The sequence below is a fragment of the Psammomys obesus genome, unplaced genomic scaffold (assembly GCF_907164565.1).
Source record: "Psammomys obesus unplaced genomic scaffold, mPsaObe1.curated_primary_1811, whole genome shotgun sequence".
Classification (NCBI taxonomy): domain Eukaryota; kingdom Metazoa; phylum Chordata; class Mammalia; order Rodentia; family Muridae; genus Psammomys; species Psammomys obesus.
The window spans coordinates 3,091,603-3,113,165 of NW_026587556.1; the positions used below are offsets into that span (position 1 = coordinate 3,091,603).

At 42.1% G+C, this 21,563-nt stretch overlaps 1 protein-coding gene across 1 annotated transcript in view; it reads left to right on the forward strand.

The window, feature by feature from the left end:
• Positions 1-21,563, forward strand: part of Heatr1 (HEAT repeat containing 1) — a 43,266-nt gene that overhangs the window by 18,410 nt on the left and 3,293 nt on the right. Inside the window, exons 21-42 of the mRNA XM_055603919.1 lie at positions 2,547-2,716; positions 3,102-3,260; positions 4,550-4,792; positions 5,214-5,345; positions 7,939-8,042; positions 8,185-8,328; positions 8,926-9,044; positions 9,138-9,259; positions 10,017-10,145; positions 11,397-11,627; positions 12,288-12,414; positions 12,944-13,104; positions 16,262-16,308; positions 16,618-16,741; positions 16,900-17,040; positions 17,717-18,009; positions 18,554-18,704; positions 19,612-19,770; positions 19,923-20,057; positions 20,191-20,295; positions 20,378-20,546; positions 21,076-21,230. Coding sequence (XP_055459894.1) covers positions 2,547-2,716; positions 3,102-3,260; positions 4,550-4,792; positions 5,214-5,345; positions 7,939-8,042; positions 8,185-8,328; positions 8,926-9,044; positions 9,138-9,259; positions 10,017-10,145; positions 11,397-11,627; positions 12,288-12,414; positions 12,944-13,104; positions 16,262-16,308; positions 16,618-16,741; positions 16,900-17,040; positions 17,717-18,009; positions 18,554-18,704; positions 19,612-19,770; positions 19,923-20,057; positions 20,191-20,295; positions 20,378-20,546; positions 21,076-21,230 — 3,320 coding nt within the window. The remainder of the gene's footprint in view (positions 1-2,546; positions 2,717-3,101; positions 3,261-4,549; positions 4,793-5,213; positions 5,346-7,938; positions 8,043-8,184; positions 8,329-8,925; positions 9,045-9,137; positions 9,260-10,016; positions 10,146-11,396; positions 11,628-12,287; positions 12,415-12,943; positions 13,105-16,261; positions 16,309-16,617; positions 16,742-16,899; positions 17,041-17,716; positions 18,010-18,553; positions 18,705-19,611; positions 19,771-19,922; positions 20,058-20,190; positions 20,296-20,377; positions 20,547-21,075; positions 21,231-21,563) is intronic.

Below are 21,563 nucleotides of genomic sequence, written 5' to 3' on the forward strand. Positions count from 1 at the left end.
TCACTGTGTAGCCCAGGCTTGTCTCACACCTACAACAGCGCTCCTGTGTCTCGGCCTCCCAAGAGCTGAGATGATAGGTCGTGAATCACTACAGCCAGTCTTGTTTTAGCATAGTTACAAAAGTGTTATAACGTTCAAAAAAAAAAAGTACCATGTGGGCTGGAGAGATGGCTGAGTGGTTAAGAGCACTTGCTGCTCTGGCCGAGAACCCAGGCTCATTTCTCAGTACCCACAAGGTGGATCACAAGTGTCTGGAACTTCAGTTCCAGTGGATCTGATACCCTCTTTTGACCTGTGGGCACCAGGCACATACATGATGCCTCCTATAAACTTGCAAGTAAAATATTCATACACGTGAAGTAAAAATAAATAATAAATCTAGAAAATTAATCCATGAAATATGCTGCTTTGAATGCAAATAAGATTAATTGGAAGATTATATCATACACATTGTTAAACGGGAAAGAACTGTTTTCTTAAGTTGTATAGATTTAACATATTTTTGGATTCGAGAATTTGACTTATATTTTGGAACCTTTGAAAAAGTACATTGAATTTGTTTTAATATTTGAATTTTTTTATTAAAAAAAAAATTCAGGAAAATTGGTCTTTTGGCTTGAAGCTGCCCCTTGAATGAATTTTAGCTTTTCAGTTGTTTGCTTCTGTCTTTGTTTTGTAAATTAACCTTGAGGCGACCAAGAAAGATTTATAGCTTTCATAGGGTAAGACATTAACAGACTAGTGTAAAAGCTTATCAACCTCTTCCTTGCATTCCAAAATTGGAATATGCACACTGACTATGTCTAAAAATCATAAATAGCCAAAGTTTTCCCCAGCACGTAATATAAAAGGGATTTAGATAGCTTTTTGTCCCAAATACATTCTTGCTTGTTAAAGTAGGGTTCCCCTGAAAAGCCCTGACTGGCCTGGCACTTGATGTGGTAAAGCAAGCTGGCTTTGAAACTCACTGCAGTCTTTATATCCCGCATGAGAATGTTAGAATTGCAGGTTGGACCAGTGCCTGACTAACACATCTTTTCTAAACCCAGTATGATCGGTCTCACATAGAGATGTATCTAGTAGACCTCCTGTCAGTGTTGTTGAAAAGGGCAGGGCGTAAATGAGTAGTTTCTAGATTTGTTTTTGAAAACCAGCAGAGCACTGGAAGTTTACAAAGCTTACAGAACAACACAACCACTAGTCCTTACAGTCTGTGAATGATGCTCTATAAGAACCCTGTGAACAATTTTAAATAGGAGACATTGCCAGATAGCGTTTACATAGAAAATACAACACTGGTTTAATAAAAAGAACTCTGTGTTGAAGGAGAAGCATCATATAACATCCAAAAATCTGAAAACGCAGTAGGCAAAACCAATAAATATTTCTTGTTCCAGAGGCAACAAAATAAAAGTAAAGTAAAAATATTCCTCAAATCAAAGCTAGCAGTTTCACTGCATAATTGAGGTGAGGGGCCACTCTTAGTAAACTCAACTGCTATGAACTTGCTGGCAGGAGTGGATAAACTGTTGATGTGTACAGAATGAGTGGATGGAATTGATATCCTCCTGGGTCTGGAATGCTTTTGTGAATGTTAATAGGAGAGTAGGCTAACCACTAGAAAATCTAATGTCATTTTTATTTCTTGTACAGAAATTCCACCTAAAATGAAGATGTAACAAAATGTAGCTGGAATTAGAAGAAGATAGAATACATGTGGTCTCTCTCTAAATACAGAGATTGATACTTTCTGAATGAATTTTCAGGGTGAGCAGTAGCTTACCCAGCTGAAGATAAAAGTAGGAAAGAGACCAACCTGGGCTCTTTTGCAATCTTATCTCAAAAAAGGAAACAAAACAAAAACCCAAATAAATAACCCTAGAAAAAAAGTAGATTGTAAGATTTCTGCACTAAAAATAAAATCAAGTATCAGTCAGGGAGCCAGGTTTGATTGACTAGTGCCTGTAATCCTGGCATTTAGAAAGTAGAAGCAGAAGGAATCTGAAGTTTGGGCCCAGCCTGGGCTACCTGGTAAGCCTTTGTTTCAAAACAACCCCACATGTTATCATTTGAAAATGGTAAAACATTTTCAAAGCACCCATAGTGTTTACACCCATAGTGTTACGGTGCGTAACTTCCCGGTGTTCCTAATGCAGCAGCATTGTTCTGAAATAACCTAGCCTTCACTAGCACAATTTAGGATACATGTGTACCTGTTGGAGAACATGCATCTTGAAATGAGATGACAGTTGACAGAGAATAGGTGTTCTTCGATCATTTGTATGCTTTGAGGAAATATGGCCCATATTTTTCTGAAATGATTAGGCAGTGAACAGTCTTCAGAAGAGGGAGTCTGTGAGGGAACCTTTGGTGTGTGTGATGGCTAGGGTGGGGTTAGTGTTAGGGACGGTAGCCCCAGGTGTTGGTCAGGCCAGATGCATGCTGTGTGACTGAGCTGAGCTCCCAGCCCCAGAAGGAAACCTATCTCTGTCTACCTTTGACACTAAGTTTTGTTCACTGGCATATCGTTTCCCCTTTGGTTTTAGTGGTGATGTCTCTACTCCTCAATCTGGGAAGCCCTATCAAAGAAGTCCGTAGAGCTGCTGTGCAGTGTCTCCAGGCCCTCGGTGGAGTAGCCTCGAACTTTCAGCTGCTGATAGATCACCTGGTTCCTAAGGCAGAGGAGATCACATCAGATGCTACCTATGTGGTTCAGGTAGACTTATTGTGAAAGAAGGTTGAGATGTGAGGGCCTATTGGAACAGTTTTCTCTCTTCCTGTATCTTGTAGGGATCTTGGTGGACTAGGCCACTAATTTATTTTGTCCGCAACTGCAGTCTTTCTGCCATTTTTGAAAAGGTCATAAACTGTGTTTCAGTTCTGCTGTCCTTCTCTTGCATGAAAGAGTAACATCCAGCCTTCCATTGTGAGCTTGCTGTTGGATATTGATAGTCTTTCCAGTTGGAACTTTATTTGAAGAGAAGTTAAAAGGTGTAAGAAGTGTCATGTCATTTGGAAAAGAATCTTCCATGATTAGAACATTTATTTAGCCCTTAAAGTTTCTTTTCCCCTTAAATACAATTTTCTTTCTGGTAATCTAGGATTTGGCTACGTTATTTGATGAACTACAAAGAGAAGAGAAACGGAAATCGCATCAGAAGTTGTCTGAAACCCTGAGAAGCCTTCTTCATTGCATGTATGGCTGCCCATCTTACATTGCAAAAGACTTGATGAAAGTACTTCAAGATGTGAACAGTGAGGTATGACTGATTTTCACAGAAGGCAGTGGACTCTGTCCCTTATAACTTTCCTGAGGAGTAACCGTCATATGTGAAGAAGCAACTGTGTGCTCTCAGGGGGAGAATGGGAGAATGTTCTTCACAATTTGGAAGAATTATAGAGAAAAGAAAGAAACAGGATGCAAAAAAGCACGTATCATGATTGTCCATTCATTTTCAAAAGTATGGTATCACATCATCTGAATTTCAGATAGGTTTTGATTTGTGTCCATTTTTCATGGATAAATCCTCTACATAGAAATTGCTTTTTTTCCCTTATTTATTAAATATATGGACTCATGTATTTTTCTGGAGGCAAAAGCATAGGTCCGTGTCATCTAGGAAGCCCGTGATGCAAAGGAAATGTCTGCTCTGACCAGCAGTGTTTTAAGTCCCTTCCTTCCACTGCCTTGAAGGCCCATGTTCCCCATCACTCTTGTCTGACTGCAGACTCAGAGAGTTAAAATGGAATAAAAATTAATTGATTATATTTTATTTTTTCAGTTATTAGCCCTGAGTTATCACTGGTGTCATTTACAAGTTGATAAACTTTGTATAAAGGAGTACATAGTGAATATGGTCCATACCGTGGTCCATACTGCTATCTTGAGGTTCGTGTCTTCTCGTGCAATCAAGCTCAGTTTGGAAATGTTTAAGACAAAACTGTCTGTGTACTGTTTTTTCCTTGTCCTTATTTCCTAAAAAATACAGCTTATTTTAATAATTAATCATTACGGGGTGATTTTTGGAAAGTGGTGACTAGATTATGTGCACAGGTCATGCCGTGTTATGAGGGGCTTGAGTATCCAGGATTTTGTTTAAGGACTGGCGTAGAGGCAGTACTCTGCAGATATCAAGATGGGTCCTGTGGACCATTTTTCTTTGCAGCTGCTCAGATCTGCCACTTTTAGGAAAGCAGCTGTAAACAGATGATTATGGTTATTGTCAATGAACAAGTTAAAAAGACAGGACATTGCTAGATTTGTCAGCTAAGCTGTGATTTGCTGACCTGTGGTTTAATCATTAAAGCCTTCACATACCTCGTTTGAACTAATATTAATCATCAGACCAAATTGGAAACAGTGGTTGAGGGGAATGCAGTGCTTTAGCAAATGCTACACTATTGCTATACTCATATTTTAGTTTGTACTTTCTGTTCCCAGAGTGTCTTTAGCTTTTGTAAAAACTTTTAGGCACTGTCAGATGAGCTGTCAGCAGATCTGAGGAAAACATGAGCCTCAGTTGCTGCCAATAACCTTCTGTATCTTTAGATGGTGCTTGCCCAGCTGTTGCCTATGGTGGAACAACTCTTAGAGAAGGTGGAGAAGGAGCCCACAGCTGTACTGAAAGATGAGGCCATTGTTTTGCATCTCACTCTGGGAAAATACAATGAGCATTCAGCTTCCCTTTTACATAAAGACCCAAAGAGTCTAGACCTGTTTATAAAAGCCGTGCACACAACAAAGGAGCTTCACCCAGGAATGCCAACTACTCAGATCACTGCGCTTGAAAAGGTCAGTGGCCTCCTTCAGACCCCAAGCTTGTAGAGAGCTGTAAGTTATTAATGGGTTGAACGTGCTTTTAAAGGCATAGATACATTTTACCTACTGTACAAAAATAATTGCATTTAAAAGCTGGCAAGACGACTCCATGGGTAAAAGTTTTTGCTGCACAAACCTGACAACTTGACTGTGATCTCCACAACCCATAGTGAGAGTTCTTCTTTCTTTTAAGTTCTTCTCTGACCTCCATCTTTGCACATAAATGCATTACACACACACACACACACACACACACATACACTAAGAAGCAATAAACACTCCTCCCTTTGCATTTTAAATATTGAGAAAAAAAAAAAAAGCAGAGTTGTTTTATAGTGAGGGAAAGTTTTGAGTTGAAGCTTTTTTGCTCACTCCTGGGTTTTTCTACTCCTAGATTACAAAGCCATTTTTTGCAGCCATATCAGATGGAAAGGTTCAGCAGAAGCTTCTGTGCATGTTGTTTGACTTGTTGGTGAACTGCAAAAACTCAAAGTGTGTTCAGACGGTTGGCAGTGTTTTTAAAGGGGTAAGTTGCAAACTTTGTAATTTGTGAATGTTCAGTCTTTTCCAGTTGAGAAAGTGTATAACTATCGTGCATTTTACAGTGTTCCTTTGGGGTCAGACCTAACTATTAACAAGACTCATTGAAAATATGTATTAGAGAGGTATAGAACCCAAATTTTATGTCGTCGCTTTTTTTTTTTTTTTTTTTTTGCATTTTTGAATTCATTCTTTAAAATTTTCAAAGATTATATATAGTGCATCTTAATCATTTCTACCTCCTTCTCTTGCCTCCACCCCAAACCCTGCAAATATATTTTCTTTTCAGTTTCAAGCTTTCTTTTTAAAAAGAAACAATCCACTTAGTCCAGCTAGTGCTGCCCTCTGTGAATGGGTGTGGGGTCATACACTGAGGTGTGGGCAGCATGCCAGTTAAACCCCTCTCTCAGAAGCCAACAGCTATCAGTAGATTCTCAGCCAGGAGTAGGGCCTCAGGATCCTCTCACCCATTCATGCTGAAAGTTTCGGTGTTTTGAGACAGGGCTTCTCTGTATAACAGAGCCCTGCCTGCCCTGCCCTTTCTTGGTAGAGCAGGCTGGGCTCAAACTCAGAGTCACCTGCCCCTGCCTCCTGGGTGCTAGGATTAAAGGCACGTGCCACCACTGAAATTTTTAACAGGCATGGTAGTGTGCAGGTAACCACAGCTGCCATAATTTCATTCTTTAACAGCTTTGTCATATCAAGAGGATAGTATTTCAGAGCATTTCTCCATCTTTCTGGCCTTAGATTTTTTTCTGCTCACTCTACAACGTTCCCTGAGTCTTGTTTGGTATAGATGTCCCATCTGTGGCCAAACATTTAGTCACTTATTCTCAATAATTTGAATGGTTAGGAGTCAGCAATAACTACTACCCACTGTATAGGGAGCATCTTTGAACAAGATTAAGAGCAGCTCAAAAAAAAAATGGTAAGGCATGGCAGCAGGCAGCTGGAGCAAGAAGCTGAGAGGTCTCATTTCCGTCCATGGGCAGGAAGCAGGACAGACTGAACATGGGGCAAGGCTGCTCAACATTTTTCTCCTATGAAGTATATATTTGCAGTGAGTTAGGGCATATGGTTGTCTTATTTTGAATCTTACTCATTTTAGGTGCAGCTGCCTGTGTCATGAAAGGAATAGGGAATTGTGAGGGGCTTAATGTTGAGCAAGTGACCTTATTTTACTTAGATATGTGATGTATACAATGGAATTGGGGCCCTGCTTGTTTCTTTTGTATGTATAGTGAAACCTAGCCATCATTGGAGTGGGTTACTCTATTGCTTTAATTGACTAAATCGGAGAAGGGTAGGGGCAGTGGGTAAAGTGATTGCTATGTAAGTGTGAGGGCTGGCGTTGGTAGCCCACATAAATTCTGGGTATGCACTGTAGCCCGCCGGTAGTTCCAGCACTTGAAAGGTAAAAACAGGAACTTCAGATCAAACTGGCTAGTTAGCTAGCTCTCTGGCTGAGCTCTGGGTTCAGGTGAGAAACCCTGCCTCAGTAAGTTAAGGTGAAGAGCAATCAAGGAAGACGCCCCATGTCTCTGGAGCTCCACATGAGCATATGTGTGCACACAACAGACACAGTATGCATGGGGGCTGGAGATATGGCTTCAAAAGTTGAGAGTACTTGTTGCTCTTCCAGAAGACCTGGGTTCAATTCCTAGCACCCACATTGCTGTTCACAAGGTTCTGTAGCTCCATTTCCAGGCCATCTGACACCCTCTTTGGCTTACAAACACCAGACATGTAGGTGTACACAGACATGTACAGGCAAAACACCCCTATACGTAAAATACCTAATTTGAAAAATAATGAAAATTTAATATCCAGATTTAGCTTTAACAGATTTTTTTTCTCTTCTTTTTGTTCAAGGAAGTATTTTAAAGTAAATCTGTAACATTTAATTTCCATCACTATGTACTTGAGTTTTCGCCTTTTAAAAATGGCCGTTTTCTCACATAACTACAACATACCTGAAAAAATTGACAGTAATTCCTTAATATCATTTACTACTCAGTCTATAGTCATGTACATGAAATATTTGCAAGCCAGGGGTTGATGCACACCTTAATCCCACTACTTAGAAGGTGAGTTAGAAGGATCACAAGTGCAAGACCAGCCTGGGCTCCATGCTGAGATCCTATCTCCAAAAATTCAAAACCAGACACACGAAAGAAGACATTTTCAGACATGCTACATTAGCTAAAGATAAGTTCGGCCTCAATTGTAAGGCAAGTGTGATTAGCAAAATACTCTGTTATATTGTACATGTCTTTGTACTTAGTAAGTGAATACCAGGTGATGAAATAAGTACATACTGAGATGAGTAGATTTCCAAGATGTCAGAGTAATCTACTTAACTTAGTATTTGAAAACATCCTAAATGATGCTTAAGAAGTCATTAGTAGTGGCATAATGACATAAAAGTGGACTGAAATGCTTTCACTGACCTGTGTAATCCTGTTTATTGCAGTAATGTTTTTATTTTATTTTAAAGTTGATAATTTAATTACATTACAACTATTGTTGTTGTCTTGCTCTAGTGAATTACATCACTAGCCATTCTTTCAATATTTCAGATTTCTGTTGATGCTGAACAAGTCAGAATAGAACTGGAGCCACGAGATAAAGCTAAATCTTTGGGCACAATTCAGCAAACCAGAAGGCAGAAAATGCAACAGAAGTAAGAGTTAATGAACACACCAAGGGGCCTGCTCTTGTTCCTCAGGCTCCGACTACTCTGGTTGTAGCTTCTAGATACCCACCAGTTTTGCATAAACAGGCATGTTTGCATTTTCAACTTTTTGTCCTCTCTGTTTTCCCAGAAAATCACAAGATGTAGAATCTGTCCAAGAAGCCGAGGGCCCATACTGGCAAAGAGTCACCCTCATCCTGGAGTTACTGCAGCACAAAAAGAAGCTCAAAGGCCCTCAGATACTTATCCCAAGTCTTTTTAACTTGCTGTCAAGGTAATAGCACTTAGACTTGGCCTGTGAGATAATGGGGTGGTTAAAAATTTGCCTGTGTTGATTTGTGGTTACTCTTCTTGTTCAGATCATCTGTACAACAGAGGAAGTTAAAGTACTGTAGTTGAAATACCGAGAATGGTGTCAGTTACCATTACCGATGTCCTAAGCTGACTTCCTCCAATGTTGTGTAGTAGCTGACCTCATCTCTCTGCCTGCTCTCCTTCTTAACTTTCAGGGTCATATCTGAGCCACTGGCATTGTATTTTAAGGGTGCTGTGTGACACCTGCTATATTTTAGTTGTAAATTATTAGAAAGCTTGGCTGTAGGGCTTGGTATTATGTTGAATATGCTGTCATTAGAAAAGTAAAGTCATTCTCTACATTGTTAGAAGATTGCAAGTAGGTTAGTGAAAAGTACATAGAGAGGAGAAATAATTTGATGTGGTGTTTGGCCGTATGAGAAAAAAAACTAGAGTTAGAAATCTCTTAGACTCTGTTTAAAGGTAGTATATTCCTTATTGAATAAGTTCTGTACAGTGGTCATTAATGTGAGTGGATTAACTTACACATTTCCATTCTCTTCTGGGGTTCCTGAAGGTGTTTAGAACCTTTGTCATCAGAGCAGGGGAACATGGAGTATACTAAGCAATTAATTCTGAGTTGTTTGCTCAACATCTGCCAAAAACTCTCCCCAGATGGTGGCAGAATACCTAAAGGTATGTGCTTGGTGGAAAGGAAGGGTAGGAAAACTACCTGCTTTGCACATGAGTGCATCATCCACTTAGGCTTTTCCTCTCCCTCCACCGTAGATGTCGTAGATGAGGGGAAGTTCAATGTGGAGTTGATAGTGCAGTGTATCCGCCTCTCGGAGATGCCGCAGACTCACCACCATGCCCTTCTACTTTTGGGTACTGTTGCTGGAATATTTCCGGTAAGTGAAAGGTATAAGACTTCGGTGGCCATTTTAGGTCTTTCTGTCCATGGAAATGCATTGGTATATGTTGATTTAAATTCAGTAGGCGGAGGGTTGGGAGATGTACGACCCTGGGTTTGATTCCCGGTGTTGGAAAAAAACAAGAAAAAGGGGGCGAGGAGAAGGAGGAGGAGGAGGCAGCTTCAGTTAGTAAAGCAAAAATAATGTAACTTTTCTCACTGGCCTGTGATAAAGCTTTCTGGACAATGTGTGGTTAGCCCGTCCTACAGTATCGGACACCCTGGAACTATCCAAGAAGATCCTAAACAGAGAAGACCAAAAAAAAAAAAAAAGATTTTTGATTACCATCTACCTCATGGAAGTGACATCCATCCTAGTAATAGAACTTCTAGCCATTGTAGTGGATGCAAAGTGTGTCTTGTCATTTTGATCTCACAGTCCCCTAGTCATGGATGGTGCTGTGTATCCTGTTTATCTGCCTTCCTGGTATTCGTATGCACTCTGACCATTGTATATCTGGAAAGTTAGGATCTGCCCATCTTTGTTTTACTTATTTTTGTTTGTTTTTATCTCTGGTAGTGTGGGATCTGAACCTTAAGGCCTGTGCATGCTAAGCAGGCTCTCCATTGTGGAGCTGTACCTAGCTCCAGCCCCTTGCTGTTCTTGAGGAAAAATAGTTCTATCTTTTATTGGTGATTTTAAACAAATCTTCAGTATTTGAAACAAAAATGGTGACAGTTTTACTTTATTTCAGGATAAAGTTCTTCACAATATTATGTCCATTTTTACATTCATGGGAGCCAATGTCATGCGCCTAGATGATGCTTATAGTTTTCAAGTTATTAGCAAGACGGTGAAAATGGTCATTCCAGCACTTATTCAGGTAAGCTATTTGGAGGCCACCATCGTTGCTGCTCTTTTTAATTTCTACAGTTTTCATTCAAATGCCAGTCTGGAAGCACTCAGAGTCTTCTTTGTTCTTAATTTTACAGTGGTGAAGCCAGCAGGTGGGCTTACAAGTTAACCACATTTTCTGGGACTACCGTCCAATATGTTAAATCTGGTTCCCCTCAACTACAGTAATGTAGCCTTGGAAGCATTTTGACATCACATTGATGAGTAAATTTATAATGACTGTCTTGTTTCATAATTTGATAATTAACTTTTCAGATCAAGAAAGAGAAAGGAACTTTTACAGCTGCAATGTCAAATTCATTAGCATGCAGCTTAACACCAGTTTTCTAAGCATGCTCTGAGAGCAAATACTCAAAAAGAATATTGTCTATACCAGCGGGAAACAAATACGGGAAGTGAAAAAGCTAGTTATCCGTAACACCCCCCACCCCTTGTGGATATCATTTGTTATGCTTTTGACTGTTCTGGGGATAATTATGTTCACACTGTCTTCCTTTAATTCTTGAGGATTGGTATTTCCTATGTTTAATAATTGGTGGCTATAGGGCATGTGCCTAAAGTATGTTTCTGTGTGTGTGTACATATGTTTTGTGCTGAAGAAATAAGTAAATGCTAAAGAGATGAGGATAAGGAGACATCCACATGGTCTAAGATAACCATAAAAATTCCTAAGAACAAGATTTGAACAAGTAAAAGGGAGGCACGATTTATACAGAAATATGGCAGAGGCATCTGTAGCATGGGAAAGAGCATGTGCACAGTGAGTGAAGAGGGCGATGTAGGCTAGCAGGGGACTGTTATTGATAGAGTGAGAGGGCATGGGGTTGGTCAGTCTTTCGGTTCTTTAATCATCCTCTCATTCTCTCAGTCACTTTGATTTGATCATAGGTACCAGAATATAATGAGCCAAACTTAGCTCTGGAAGCAAGGGGAGCTGTTGTCCTCTGGGCTGTGCTTGCTTTGATTCTGCCCAAAGGAGGATGCTTGTTCATCTGTCTTTCATTTCCTGCCTCCTGATGTCCTTTATGTGTGCATCTTGTTTTATACAGGCAATAACCCCAGGGAGGCAAGGCTAGCACCTTGCACTGTTTTTCCCTCAGAGCCAAGTAGTATCTGAGATAAGATAGACACTGACTTTTCATCGAGAGGCCTTATCCCTCTGCTAGATGGTATTGACGGTTATTTGTGCCTGCTCAAGTTTCTGTTTGATCTTTTGCAGTCTGATAATGGAGACTCTATAGAAGTCACTAGAAATGTCGAAGAGATTGTGGTGAAAATCATCGGTGTGTTTGTGGATGCACTTCCACACGTGCCAGAGCATAGGCGCCTGCCCATTCTTGTTCAGCTTGTCGACACACTAGGTGCAGAGAAATTCCTATGGATTCTCCTCGCCTTGCTTTTTGAACAGTATGTCACTAAAACAGTGCTGGTGGCTGCCTATGGAGAAAAGGTCAGAATATCTGGTGGGCTGGTAAATAGGAATGATGTGAGGTCACATGGGCTTGTGATATTGTTCAGGTCAAGAATGGGACCAGCACAGCTCAGTGTGCATTATTTGACAGGGTTTGTCCAGAAGCTTTTTCAAGATTGTTTCCAGGATGTTTTTTGTTTGTTTGTTTGTTTTTAAAGCTTTCAGAATGTGTAAACCCAGAACATCTTTAAATAGCAACAAAACATCTTCTAAGCTCCCTTAACTTTACTAAGAAACAGGTCTAGAGCCCTGGCAGTGGTTCTGGGTTAAGCCCAGCAGAGAGGATCATTGAAACGGGGCCTCTGGACTGTGGGCCACTGCCTGTGGACACTATATGAAGGGGGGACTGACCAGTTGTTTGGATGAGCCAGAGCTTACCAACAAAAACTGACAGGGGTCTGGGAAAAGACAAACACCTCTTGTACCTCAGTCATCCTGTAAAGTTTCTCTGATGTCTTACTGCACAGTGTCCTGGGTGCTGTTCTTTGAATAGCTGTTTCATTGAAGGAATTCACAGCTTTCTCATCTGGTGACAGCTGTAGGGAAAAGCACACATGGCTGAAGGATGTAGTCCTTAATTTATGCTTACTAATGTGCTTGTTAGGCAGTTTTGTCATCTTCTTCCTTCTTTCCAAACAGGATGCTATTTTAGAGGCAGATACTGAGTTCTGGATTTCAGTCTGTTGTGAATTCAGTGTCCAACATCAGGTCCAGAGCTTGATGCATATCCTCCAGTACCTGGAAAAGCTGCCAGAGGAAAAGGAAGGTGAGCCGAGGTCAGGTGTTGCCACCTACCATCCAGTCTGAGAGCTGAGGCAGAGCAGAAGGAAACGAGGCAGTCCTTGGAACCCTAGTTAGTGCATCCATAGAAGATGAACTGTGGATTTGAAGTAATCCACGAGAGACACCTGACTGCTGAACCTCTAACACTCTTAAGTGCTGGAATACACATCTTCAGCTTTCAGACAAGCATTTTGAGTGGAGGTGTCCTCCTTCAGCCTCTGGGCTTCAGCCCTCAGGAACTCAAATCTAGAGTTAGAATGTCTGAGTGTCTCCACTTTCCATTTTGTTGTGTTTTCTGCCTCCACTGACCCATTCTTCTCAGGCCTGTGGGTGGCTGCTTGCTTGGTAAACATGTTCCCATCGCTCACTGCTTTGAGGAAAAGTTTGGTGTCCCAGCTGAGCACAGTTCTCCCTGAGGTACTGTCCTGCTCACCAGGCTACACCTGAAAGTTCACTGTGCAGATTAGTTGTTGAAGATGAATAAAGTTGTCTTTTTTGTTACTATTTTTCAGAAACTACTTCCAAAACAGTGTCTAATAAGAGTGAAGTACAAGATGAAATGTTAGAAGTTTTTAAGGTGGACACTCATACAAGCAAACAACTCCGGCATTTTAAGTATTTGTCAGTGTCCTTCATGGCCCAACTCCTTGCTTCCAATCACTTCCTCAAAAAGGTGTGTGTTCTTTTAAGTGTGTTTCTGATAAAAAAAAAAATAATAAAAAAAAAAAGGATCTTGATTTTTGCTGAAAACTGTTTTAGACTCAGGAAAAATAGCTTGGTCAGTGTCTTGTGAAAATGTAAGGTGTACTTTGAAAGATAATGACAAAGCAATACACTTCACCATGCGGACCTGTTGCGACACTCACTGTCCACCGGAGTGAGACCCTCTGACTTCTTTCTCAGGCAGTGTAGAACCAGTGGAAGCATGTGAGCATGTGCAGCACCAGTCATCTCCCTACCAGTGGAAGGTAGCATTATTCATGCCAGTCCCAGACAGTGAACAAACCAAGGGTCTGCCAGTGGCTAAGTCACCTGCTTCTGAATGTGGTGAATAACACAGCCACCTGATGAACCAACCTCTCATAGGAAACTATGGCTGATGACGTGGATAAAGTGTTGGCACCTCTCCAAAAGTGAGAACAGAGGTGCCTTCTGTCACCACTTCAACGTAAGAAAAGAAATGAAGAGTGAGAATCAGGAAAAGAGACCTAACCTTTAAGCTCTGCAGCTTCCTGATAGAGGGTTCTCAATACACTGCTATCTTTCCAGTATAGAATATTACTGTTATTTTCAAATTGTAGGGAAATTTTTCCTAAGCAATACAGCATAAGTAAGGTACTAAAAGAGAATTTTTGAGAGAATTTCCAGGATTTTTTTTTTTTCTCTCTTAAAGACAGGGTTTCTCTGTGTGACCCTGGCTGTCCTGGAACTCACTCTGTAGACCAGGCTGACCTTGAACTCAGAGATCCATCTGCCTCTACCTCCAGAGTACTAGGATTAAAGGTGTGTGCTACCACTGCCCGATAATTTCCAGGATCTTGAAAAGAGGACAAAAGAATGCTTGAAAAGCAGAGCCAGTGCTCGTGCATACGAAGACACACTGTTGGGCTGGCTAGATAGATCAGCAGGCAGACCCTTCCTGCCAAGCCTGATGACCTGGGTTTGATCCTGGGAACTTGCATTTTGCAAGAGAACACACTCCTCCATGCTGTCTTCTGACCTCTACACTTACTGTACCATGCATGAGGCACATATACACATTATGTAATTTTTTAAACTCACTGTTTAAAAAAGATTTTAGTTCCCTCTAAATTGACATAGAAGTTCAGTGCACCCAGTTAACTTTTTCAAAAATGATCGTGATGTGCTGAGGGTTAAGCAAAATGGCAGAGAGTTATCAGAGGAGTCTGTGTGACTCACCACCAAGCTGAGAAACACTTGAGTGGAGGTAGAAGGAAAGTGGCAGAAGGTTTACAGAGCCTCAAAGAAAGTTTATTTAAATACCGATGGGTTTCTCTTTATGGAGTGAGCCTGCTTTCACACTATGTACAGCAAATAGTTTTTTTTTAAAGATTTATTTATTATGCATATAATTTCTGTCTGCAAGAGGCCACCAGATATCATTATAGATGGTTGTGAGCCACCATGTGGCTGCTGGGAATTGAACTCAGGACCTTTGGAAGAGCAGTCATCGCTCTTAACCTCTGAGCAATCTCTCCAGCCCCCCCAGCAAATAGTTTTAAGCAGAGTAAAAACTTCAATGTGAAAGCAAAACATGTAACTTTTAAAGGAAAATCATGGAGAACAATATTATGATCAAAGGCAAAGTAGATTTTCTTTCAAATTTTGCCACCGTACTGCAGACTTTGATTGCTGCCATTTCATGGGTAAAACCATCTCCATTACAACACTGGCAAAGAATAGGATTTTGATGAAAAGGAACCAAAAATGGCTAGTAAATACTCGATATAAGTTAAGTGCCCTAGTGAGCAAAGCAAGAAATGCTGCCCATCAAAATGGCAGAAATAGCAAAGCTGTTCATACCAAGGAATCAAGGATATGAGACAGGGATGGGGGTAGTGTGTGTGCAGCCACTTTAGAAGGCACCTGGCAGATTGCAGTGGGATCAGAGAGCTGAGTAAAGCTTGCCCAGATGCTTAAGAGACGTATAAAAATGTTCTTAAGCTGTATTAGTGCAGGACAACATCCCTGACCTGAACTTGGCAGAAATGCTTGTCCAAAACTTTTCAAACTGCTTTACTTGACACCTCGAGGGAAAATTGCACACCTGTCCTCATGTGTCAGGCCCCCATCAAAACAGAAGTACATGAGAAATATGGCATGAAATAACCTTAGGACTGTAGGGTAATTTCATGGTTTATACTTGTGTCCTAGCCTCACTATTATTATTTGTTTGCAAATTTTCCAAAATAAAATCTCAAGTTGACACAGGTCTCATCTCAAGCATTTTAGGAAAGGGGTGGTATTCAACCTATGAGAGGGGAAAATAAACATAAATCAGTTATCTAGCGATAGAGCAAAGTGGTTAAAAGTGTCTCTAGAGGAACAATAAGTATCACTGGACTGAAGGAACTGGAACAAGATAGGTTTCTATACTCTGGTCTCAAAAGGCTGATGTATGACCTATTTAGAACCTTAGTGGCAGATTCAGGCTGTCTTTGGTGGTCTGAGGTACAGGAAGGATGGACCCGGAAGCAGTTACATGGTGAACCACAGGTGTTTTCATAACGTCTGGCTTCTTACTGTGTATGAGCTCACAGGGTCAGGCTTTCATAAGGAAGCATTGCTCACTACTGTTTTTCTGACTCTTACAGTATTGTACATATTACAGATCCAGTTAAATGGCTGCAGCCAGTGAGGGTGCTCTGAACCTAATTAAATTGTAATAGCAGAAAATTTTCAAGGGCAGGTTTGTGGGAATAGTCTCTTTCCTTTATTTTCCTTTTTTAAATTTTTATGTACTCACTTTACATCCTGATCGTAGACTCCTCCCTCCTCTCCTCCTGCTCCCACACTCCCTCCCTATTTCCCCTATTCTACATCCCCTACTCTTGAGAGGAGGTGAGCCCCCCTCACTGACACCCCACACACACACACACTCTAGCACATCAAGACTGAGCACATCTTCTTCCCCTGCGGCCTGGTGAGGTAGCCCGACCAGGGAAAAGTGATGGGAAAGCAGGCAGCTGAGTCCATGTCAGAGTCAGCCCCTATTCCCCTTACTAGGGCACTATTATTTCTTTAACCCACATTAAATGACTTCATTATCAGTGTTCATACTGTTTTCATGGAGCTTCTTTCATTTGTAGGTGGTGGAAAGCGGTGGTCCTAAGGTCCTACATGGCCTTGAACAGAGGTATGTTTATTCTTTTCTGACAATAATTCCAGCTTGCAAAGGCACTGGAAAAACGTAACATACACACAGTCACGTTCACTGCCACTCTGTACCTGTGCTTTGTCATTCTCACTGCAAACATTTGTGTCTCGGCCACTTGAAAGACTGCCAGGTTTGTTTCTTTGCCTTGAACACTTTGCTCTAAGCCAGAGTGAGGACTCTGGAAGCAGAGGATACTGGGTGGTGCTCCCTCCTCGCTCCTTCCTGTATCTCCTGAAGTAACTGAGATATTTTACTAAATGGACTTTTCTGAGTGTGCCTCTGTTTTAGGTTGCTGGAAACAGTTCTTGGCTACATTAACACAGTAGCGCAGTCTGTGGAAAAGAATGCAGACAAACTGACCGTGAAGTTTTGGCGAGCCCTGCTCAGCAAAGCGTACGACATGCTCGATAAGGTAGGCTTTGTACATGGCTATAGTCCCAGCACTCAAATCCAGGCCAGCCTGGGCTACATAGATATGCTTTCTGCCAAATAATAAGTCTCTCTTATGGACTTGATTATTTTTTTTCCTTTTTTCCCTTTTGTATTAAATGTCCCCTTCTTTAAATATAGGTCAACGCCTTGCTGCCCACAGAAACATTCATCTCTGTGGTTAGAGGGCTGGTGGGCAACCCCCTGCCATCTGTCCGTAGGAAAGCTCTGGATCTTTTGAATAACAAACTACAGCACCACACATTCTGGAAAAAGAAAATGGTGAGTGGGGACCCTCTTACAAACCCATATGTTTCCTCTACTTGTTACAGAGCTGCTCTTAGTTCCCCAATAGTTCTCAGGTACTCCATCTAAAATGGAAGGGTTTCGATCTGCATTGACATTCTGTGTGTGATGTTTGAGAGAGAGAGATGTCTTATTGGTTCTCGTGCTTTAGATGCTATGTTAAGGAAGATCTGAGGATGGAATTTGGCCTAATGCCCTGCTTGCTGTGACCCAAGCAGCCCCCAGCTAAAACTTTCTTTACTGAGATAGTGTATAGATCAGACAGCATATGCATTTGCTTAGCAGTAAAGAAGGCGGATGGACTAGGCGTGGTGGCACTTAGGAGACCAAGACAGGAAGTTCTCAAGTGCAGGCCCTGTCCAGACTGCAGTGAGTTTGAGGTCCATCTGCATTGCTTAGTGAGACCCAATCTCAAAAATCATAAGTAAAAAGGGTTGAGACTATAGCTTTGTGGTAGAACACTTGGTTAACATGACCAAGGCCCTAGCTAACTTTTCTACTAGGAACTAGGGAGAAACAGCTTGAAAGTGGTTGTGTGGCTTGTGACCCTGTCTGGATTTCCGATTAGATCAGACAGACCCAACCAGAGGGAAAGGAGACTGGCCCTTTTTGTAGCTCTGATTATTGGTGATTTTAGCTGACTTTTCTTCAGGTTCATCGCTTTCTAAAACTGGTTCCAGTCCTTCTGGCCATTGTGCAACATAAGAAAAAGGAGGCAGAAGACGAGCAAGCAATTAACAGACAGACAGCGCTGTACACCCTAAAACTCCTATGCAAGAATTTTGGAGCGCAAAACCGAGAGCCTTTCATACCAGTTCTGAGCACTGCAGTAAAGCTGATAGACCCAGAGAAAAAGGAGGAGAAAAATGTCCTGGGAAGCGCACTGCTATGTATAGCAGAGGTGACCTCTACTCTGGAAGCGCTGGCCATCCCTCAGCTACCCAGGTACCTTAGAAACGGAGCCACTACAGCAAAGAAAAGGAGAATGCCTTGGGACTTTTGACTTCTTGAATTGAAAGTAGACTGGTGAAAGAATTGATCTTTTCTTTACACTGGAAAATGTGCCATTGCTTGGTGATGTTCTTCCTGTGTGGGGTCACTGTGCTTAAGCAGTGGTTTAGTTCCCTATTGAGAAGCATGGCCAGAGCAGCCTGTTCCTGCCACAGAGGGCAATGCTCCCAACTCCGCTGTTGGTTCTGACCATAACCAGCTGTGCAGCTGCAGCAAGTTGCCTACCTTAGAGCCTGCTGTCCGCAATCCAGGCTATACCCTACATTCCTTTTCAGTTGCCATGTGTCTGCACTGTTTGAACCAGAGTTTCTTGGACTGAGTGGTGTGAAGTGTGCAAGCAGTATTCTTCCCATTGTGGGTTACAGTGTTGTAGCAAGCACAGCTGGCTGAGTCTTTTTCTTGCTGACCCCTGCTCCCTTCTTCAGTGTTTGTGTCTAAGGCTTGAAGCTGCTCTAATGCACTTGTTCCTTCTTGCCAGCCTGATGCCATCACTGCTGACAGCCTTGAAGAGCACCAGTGAGTTGGTCCACAGCGAGATCTGCCTGCTCAGCGCCCTGGCTGCCCTGCACAAAGTTGTTGAGACTCTCCCACACTTCATCAGTCCCTATCTGGAAGGACTTCTGACCCAGGTGGGCTTTGGTCAACTATGACCCAGGGTGGCAAGGGAAACAGTTTTACCATTTTGTCCTCTTACTGGCTCTTAATTCATTACTGTTTGTCAGACATAGTTCTTGTTTCTGAACAGAGGTGTTTTTGTTTATTGATTGTGTATCTTTTTTTCTTCCATTCTCCCTTCTGCTTCATCATGGAACTAATGTTTTCAATAGGCCAGCTCTGTTTTTCAGCTGTGTAGAATGTTGCACTGCATTTATTTACCTTAGATCTTTGGGGATGGGCAGGTAAAGTTGCCTACTGTCACTTTTGGAAGCTAGCATAGCTGTGGTTTTTAATGGGAAAACTTCCTTAACTGTGAGGTGTTTCACATGATGGGTTCCTCATTTACAGGTGAGTGGTTGCCTCAGCACACTGTAGGCAAGTGGCATTTTTGCCTGAAATACACATGATTGTCAGCCCATGTGACAAGGTTATTACTGTTCTGACGTGTGGTTGCTAGCCATTAGTGAGGCTGAGTCCTGACTGCCATCGTGCTGATGACTTGACATCCACTGACTACAGCTAGTCGGCTAGGCTGATGGAACCTTCAACTGTTTTTAGCAAGGAAGAACCTGAGTTGCAGGAGAACCATCAGGCTAAGAGCCCTTTGTGTTCATCGTTCAGCGTTTTCACTGGCTTCCAGTCAGAAGCTGCATCTTCCCAGTATTACCTGCAGATAGTCAGAAGTATCTTCTACCCAGCATTACCTGCAGGTAGTCAGTCAGAAGCAGCATCTACCCAGTATTACCTGCAGGTAGTTTGCTTTAAAAGAGTGCTGTGCTTTGGCATTTGAGCTGCTGTATGCTATCACCAAGCCTTTCTGTAAGTGTGGTTGTCAGCACAGTCCAGTGCCTCAAGCCACAATTTTTCATGTTCTGACAGGTGATCCACCTAGAGAAAATCACTAGCAAAATGGGTTCTGCCTCACAAGCTAACATCCGCCTGGCATCTCTTAAAAAGACCCTGGCCACCGGACTCTCACCTCGAGTCCTACTGCCAGCCATAAGCAAGACTTTCAAGCAGATCCAGAAGAACTGGAAGGTGAGGTCATGTTGACTGTTGGACTTTGGACAGGGGAGGTGGTACTGAAATACGGAATGTCCACTCCCTGGAGCACAGCATCATTCACTTCTGTGAGGATGCTTGAGTGCTAAGACAAAGCAAACTACTGTTCTCTGTTGCATTCATGGTAGAATCACATGGGCCCATTTATGAGCATCTTGCAAGAGCACATCGGAGTGATGAAGAAGGAAGAGCTCTTGTCTCACCAATCTCAGCTGACCACCTTTTTCCTGGAAGCACTGGACTTCCGGGCACAGCACTCAGAGGTGAGTTGTTCCCCACTCCCCGACCTGGAAGCTGTCATCTCACTACCTGAGCAAGATCCAGAGAAAAATTAGCTGTGTGGTATTTGCCCTTGCCAAAGCATTTAGTCCATGCTATCTAATTACTCATTTTCAGGATGACCTAGAGGAAGTTGGGAAAACAGAAAGTGGTATCATTGACTGTCTCGTGGCCATGGTGGTGAAGCTCTCAGAGGTCACATTCAGGCCTCTCTTCTTCAAGGTGAGGCTTTCTTCCCTGCATCTCCTGCTCACTGTCAGGAGCAGGATGAGTAGACGACATCACTGTTCTCTTGTGATTGTAGCTGTTTGATTGGGCCAAGACAGAAGATGCCCCGAAGGACAGGCTGCTGACATTTTACAATGTGGCCAACTGCATTGCTGATAAGTTGAAAGGCCTTTTTACTCTGTTTGCTGGCCACTTGGTGAAACCTTTTGCTGACACCTTGAACCAAGTAAACATCTCCAAAACAGGTCAGTAGCTCCTTTGGACCAGTCCATACCCTTGTCCACATGTCTGACACAAGCAGGAGACCTAGAGCTCAGAAAAGACTTTCATGATCCTCATCTTTTTTGCTAAGGATGGTGAATTTTTACTTTGCCATATTTTCTGTTATGTTAGAACAGAGAATAATCAGTTGACACAGGAGGAAGGGTAGAGTGAGCATTCTCACTCATTTTTGGTAGAAACTCTGTATAGTAAATTTGGGGCTGGAAAAGCCCATTAGTAGAGTGCTTCCCTGTAAAGGTGAGACAGTGGGCTCTGTCCCTGGGTGTGGATTGGTCTGCCTCTGCTAATAAGCAGCTGAAGTGACTGAACTTGCCCAGCTAAGCCTCACAGTCTTAGCTCTGAAGGAGAGCCCCATTTCAGAGACCATTGTTCAGTGTGCTGCCTTTTACAGCTTCTGGGTTGTTCCCGAAATCTTTTCTGGCTGTAATTGTGGCAATGTCTATGAGCCCCGGGACTTAGTGTTTTCCGCTTGTACCCTTTCCCTGTGTACAGATGAAGCATTTTTTGACTCCGAGCACGACCCTGAAAAGTGCTGCTTGTTGTTGGAATTTATTTTGAACTGCCTGTACAAGATCTTCCTTTTTGACACCCAGAATTTCTTGAGTAAAGAGAGAGCAGAAGCCTTGATGATGCCCCTGGTGGATCAGGTAAGCCACTGGATGGCCTTCTGTCACTGAGGCCTCCAGATCTGTCTTTGCAGGTTTTATGTGTGCCACATGGTGGTTTAAAAGGCTTTTTATAAGGTGTTTTTTATGGGAGAGATCCTTTCTGAAAATGTTATTCAAACCTGGGTTTTCACGGGTATGATTTGTCTTCATTGTGGAGTTCATTGAGTTTTACTTGGGAATTTTTCAAAAGAAAAGAAGTAAGATCTCACTGTCAGTGTGTTCATTGACAAGGTATGTTAACTGTTGTCAGCTGAGCCTCACTGGACATGGCTACCACCCCAGTAAGTACCCCCTCACGCAGGACTTCCAGAG